The 6000-nt window shown below is 35.8% G+C and overlaps 1 protein-coding gene across 1 annotated transcript; it reads left to right on the top strand.

The window, feature by feature from the left end:
- Positions 1–3382: 3382 nt before the first annotated feature.
- Positions 3383–4372, top strand: LOC110315403 (vomeronasal type-1 receptor 4-like). The gene has a single exon (XM_021189469.1). The coding sequence runs from the start codon at positions 3399–3401 to the stop codon at positions 4314–4316; it is 918 nt and encodes a 305-aa protein (XP_021045128.1). The 5' UTR covers positions 3383–3398; the 3' UTR covers positions 4317–4372.
- Positions 4373–6000: the final 1628 nt, after the last annotated feature.

Here is a 6000-nt window from a genome sequence, read left to right as displayed (position 1 = left end):
GCAGTCAGTGCTCTTACCCACTGAGCCATCTCTCCAGCCTCCTAGTGCTCAGTCTTAATCACAAAGTCCAAGTAAATAGAACTTAAAAAGCTTCCAAAGATGTTGGATTTTCCTTTGCCCCCTGATGGACACTGTATCCTAGACTATGTCATAAATCCTGCATAAAGGATCATCAGATAAACCACACACATTTGTGATACTGTTCTGATGAACATGTTAGTGAATTCACACATAAGTTTCATTGCTCACAAATGATAGAACATGTTTGTTGGGATATTCTTCTCCAGTTGTAATTAATCAGGTTTGTGTGCACACACCAGCTTCAACAAACTTAAACCAAACTGAATTTCTTTATTCTTGTGACTTGTATATTTTCAATTAAGCCAAAATATCTCATGTAATTTCACAAGTGAAATACCACTTGGAATCCAGTAGGTAAAGCATAAAAAATACTTTAAGATTTTCAAGAGTCTATGTAGTTGTAAAATTATGGCTTTCCTGTGTCTATATTGATTAAACATATGGGCAATATACAGGTTGAACCTCCCAAGAGTATTACTAGATTATAAACACAATTCTTCTATGATACAAAGAAATTTATTTTGGTTGTTATTCTAGTCGTTGTGGTTATAGTCTGTAGTTTTGTATTTGTTTCATGTAAGTAGTTTTCAGTGACATGCACAGTCATTGCCAGGCCATGATGTTGTTGCATTTCAAGAAGTATTTCGAAACTTGGTATTTTTAACTATTTTTTGTATACTTTTTGTTTGTTTTAAATTTCTCTCACTTTTTTGGTTACTATTTTAATTAGTTTCATTGCAGCAGGTTTCTTTTGGGCGTTTTACTATTTAGTGTTTGATTGAACCAATTCTTCATTCTCACTTCTCTCTGCACTAACTCCAGCTTATGTGTTCCATGTACATCTCTCCTATTCTCCTATTGTATGTGCTGTCTTACTTTTACAAGACTATCATATAGAGGTATTTGATCCCATTTATGGCCCCATTTGATTTATTTGGGTTCAAAACTGACTCACTCACATATAATCTCTCATTTAAAAAAATTATAAGATGAAAAATAGTATTGAGACAGAATCTACACTATTGATCTTTCTTAAGCTCTTACTTTACTTAATAAATTGCTTTTTATTCACTGCTGTAGCCATTCTCTAGGATGTTCTGCAGTGCCAGTGCATGGGGAAGGGATGGCTTTAAGTATCTGGTAGTTCCTAAGGTCTCAGCTTATTTCTCCACTTTCATTTAACTTCTAGAGGTTTCTGACTTCACTCTCAATTCTGTCCAATTTCTTGACTGTCCAGTTCACTGTCCCTGCATAACTCATGAATGTGTAAAATAACATTTTCTCCCCTGAGATTTCTTATTTGAGCATGGTGCTGACTCAGTTGCTACTGTTAGATATTGCAATGGGATTGACCCTGATCTAAAAAGAACTTGAGGAGGGTGGTGGTGGTACATGTCTTTAATCCCAGCACTTGGGAAGCAGACACAGGTGAATTTCTGAGTTCAAGGCCAGCCTGGTCTACAAAGTGAGATCCAAGACAGCCAGGGCTATACACCTCTCTGGAAAAAACATAACAACAACAACAATAATAATAATAATAGTTTGATGACAACTTGACTTGTAGGAATAAAGTATGAGAGATTTTTCTCCCACTGCACTGCATGGATGGGCTAAATAAATCACTGTGCTTTTTCCCACCATTTCTACTATAATCTTTTGAGTAGTCCATGATAATTATACTTACAATTTCTCCCATTTATTTATTTATTTATTTATTTATTTACATCTTGGTCACTACCCATCCTTCCCCTTCACTTCATGTCTGAGACTGTGGACACCAACTGGAAATCCCCCCAGTCCTGGCACATCAAGGCTCTGCAGGGCTAGGTGCATCCTTTTCCACCGAGGCCAGACAAGGCAGCCAGTGAGGGGAATGGATTCCACAGACAGACAATATTTCATCACACAGGATGTCCCCAGGTCTCTAACAGCACAGATCTGAGTGTGAACACATGCATGTGTGTCTATGTGCTGTAACATTGCATAAGAGCTACCTCATAAATTAATAATATATATGGTGTTACTTGGCCCATCATTTAAATATGTTTTATACTCTAAGTAAAATTTTATGTTATATATATATATATATATATATATATATATATATATATATATATATATACAGTCATAGACAGGAAATATATTCTGGGGGCTGGAGAGATGGCTCAGCGGTTGAGAGCACTTACTGCTCTTCTGAAGGTCCTGAGTTCAAATCCCAGCAACCACATGGTGGCTCACAACCATCTATAATGAGATCTGACACTCTCTTCTGGTGCATCTGAAGACAGCTACAGTGTTCCTACATATAATTAATAAATAAATCTTTAAAAAAAGAAATATATTCTGAAGGGTATTATTAATTTTTTATTATCTTTAATTTAATATTAGGTAAAACGTACTTTAAGAATTGATATGTTTTCCTGAGAGGCTCTGCCAGTGCCTGGCAAATACAGAAGTGGATACTCACAGTCATCCATTGGACAGAGCAGAGGGTCCCCAATGAAGGAGGTAGAGAAAGTACCCAAGGACCTGAAGGGGTTTGCAGCCCTAAAGGAGGAACAACAATATGAACTAACCAGTACCCACAGAGCTCCCTAGGACTAAACCACCAATCAAAGAAAACACATGGTGGAACTTGTGTCTCTAGCTGATATGTAGCAGAGGACAGCCTAGTCAGTCATCAATGGGAAAAGAGGCTCTTGGTCCTGTGAAGGTTCTATGCTCCAATTAGGGGAATACCAGGGCCAGGAAGCAGGAGTGGGTGGGCTGGGGAGCAGGGGAAGGGAGGAAGGGATGGGGGATTTTCAGAGAGGAAACAAGGAAAGAGGATAACATTTGAAATGTAAATAAAGAAAATATCTAATAAAAAAGAATTAATATGTTTGAAAATTGGTAGAAGTTACTAAAATTGTCTTCCTTTATACCATGATTAGAAAATACCTGTATTGAATTACAGTCTTGGATTATACTTGTTAATACTGGTTCTCTCTTTTAATTGCTTCTCACAGTCCATGTAATCTTGCACTTAATACTGCACATTATATGAATATGAAGGCATCTTTACATACAACACAATTCACAGATTGTGTTGTATGTAATTATTTATTGTAAGTTACAATTGCTACTGTCGGAAACTTCAAGTATTGTTACAGTACATAGAGGACATAGCCTAAAGTCCATGCTGACATTGTATTCCTGAGCTTTAAGGACCCCTCTGATTTAGCCTCTCAGTAGCTCTTCAGATTATTACTTTTCATTTATTTTGATCTAAAAATGGGTGTGGTCATAAACTAAAGAGAATCAGGCCCAATCACAGAATGGGCTTCAGAAATTTGGCAATCAAAATACTTTTCTTATCACAAACTACAACTGGAATTCTGGGAAATTTCTCTCTTCTTATCTATTATCTAGTCTACTATATACAACATGCATTAAAACCCACAGATTTGATTCTCATGCACTTAATGGCATCCAATGCCTTGATAGTTCTCTCTGCAGGAATACCTCACACATTGGCAGCTTTTGAGTTAAAGCAGTTTTTAAATGATTTTGGATGCAGATTAATTTTGTACATTCAAAGTGTTGGCCGGAGTGTGTCAATTAGCACCACCTGTCTCCTGAGTGTCTTCCAAGCCATCACCATCAGTCACAGGGAATCCTGCTGTAATGATCAAAAGGTGAATGCTGCAAAGTACATTGGGTGCTCCATTTTCTCTCTCTGGGTCTTGTTTATAATTATACATTTCATTTTCTTTGTGTACATACTTGTCAAAAGGAATAGCAAAAATATGACAAGAATCCGAAATTTTGAGTACTGTTCATTTGGAGGGGGTGATGACATCAATGCCTCACTCTACACAGCATTAGCGGTGTGCCCTGAAATCTTCTTTTCTCTGCTCATTGCCTGGTCCAGTGTCTTCATGATTGTTATTCTGTATAGACACAAGCAGAGGTTTCAGCACATCCACAGCAATACTGTTTACAGCAGAATCTCACCAGAATCCAGAGCCACCCAGAAGATCCTAGTCCTGGTGTGTACCTTCCTGGCATTTTTTACTATCTCCTCTGTTTTAAAAGGCTGCATTTCTCATCTGCATAATCTCAATTGGTGGTTCGTGAACATCACTCGCCTCACTTCTCTGTGTTTTCCATCCTTTGGACCCTTTGTTCTTATGAGTCATTGTACTTTTATGCCCAGACTCAGTTTGATCTGGATACGGAATAAAATTTCCTAATCTTATTTAAGTATCTGAATTATGTATCTTACTTATTAACTCACACTCTTCACCAAAAGGTCCCAAAAAAAAAAAAAGAATTAAATTATAGGACCTTGTCTTTGTTAAAATTACCCAAACTGAGAATGGGAGTTTGTCAGTTGGCTGAATCAGTAGCCTACATGAGCTCACAATATTACAGTGACCATAGCACTCGAGAGTCTTCCTTTTGCTCATCTGGTTTACAAATGAGACAGAAAAAAAAAAAAAGTTGCCAATAAAACTGACCTTCTTGGTGTGTTCATCTTGTAAGGCAGCTTGGCTGCTAAAAATTTCACAGACAGCCTGAGGGTCCTACATCTAGAAAAAAAGAAAACTGAAACCATGAATGGCCAAGAACTCGTTTTTCAGGAGGCTTTGGTCCTATGTTAGTTTCTGTAGCCTGAACCAGGCCTATACAAAAGAGGATTACACCTTTTACCTAATACAAACATTAATTCAAAATGAATGATGTTTTTGGACATGATTTGAAGTTTGCTGGATAATATATTTTTGAGAGATTTTTCACCATTAGGGATATTTGAGTATAAACTTCCTTTGTTGTTATTCAGTTTTTAATCTGGTTTCGAATCACAGTAATGCTATCTTCATCAAAAGAGCTCTGAATAAATTAATATAGAGATTATAGAAACAAGTTTTGTGGTCTCTCAGGATGTGAAAAATGAAACTACTATTTGACCAGCTCTTCTATTCCTGGACCTATACTTACAAAACTCCATATCATAATATAGAAATATTTGCCTATCAGTAATCATTGCTGATCTGTTTATTGTAGCAATAAAGCAGATCTCTCCTACATATCCATAAACAGATAAATCAAATATTCAATTTTTCACGTACAAAATGGTCTATAAATCTACCACTGTGAAAAATGGTATCAAAATGTAGGAAAATTGATTGATTGATTGATTGATTGATTGATTGATTGATTGATTGATTGTTAATGGAAAAAATTAAGCCACATTGCCCAAATCAGAAAGAAAAATGATCACATGTTCTCCTTCATGCAGATTCTATCCTATAATGTCTAGGTGTATATACCCAAAGTGTAACTTCAGTTATAACATTTCTAAAGCATACCTTGAAATGTAATATTAGGTGATGGGCAGATGAAGTATCCAGTATTTAAAACGGAGAATATGCAATAATATTTTAATTTTCAATGTTGTCAATTTATTTTTCTTTCTGGTGCAAATGGGCATAAAAATATAATTGCTACTCAGAGTGTAGAACCCTAAGAAAAGTTCTATGGCTACATCATGATTGTTCTGTCTGTAGTTCATTGAAATGTACAGAAATTTAGCCTGAGCAAGAATTCCTGTTATTGGATTTTTCATTGTAGTTTTTAGTGCTTTTATTTACATGTTCATTACAATGAAGTGATTTTAGTTTGAAATAAAACACCATCACAATATTTACAACGATTTAAAGATAGTTATATAGCCATCAGTAAATGTAATGTATTCCATAAATTGATTCAATGACAGAAATCACTTGGTTATCATGCTACATTCCAGAAAATATATTTTGCTTAATATTTTATTGAAAATAATTCTATTTTCATAAATGTATCCTGACTACAGCTTTCTCAGACTCAGTTCCACCCATTTACTCCCCTCCCATGAAGATCTAATCTCTTCCTGTC

This window comes from Mus pahari, unplaced genomic scaffold (genome assembly GCF_900095145.1).
Source record: "Mus pahari unplaced genomic scaffold, PAHARI_EIJ_v1.1 scaffold_5003_U1_1, whole genome shotgun sequence".
NCBI classification, from domain to species: domain Eukaryota; kingdom Metazoa; phylum Chordata; class Mammalia; order Rodentia; family Muridae; genus Mus; species Mus pahari.
This window is presented reverse-complemented; position numbering and strand designations above follow the sequence as displayed.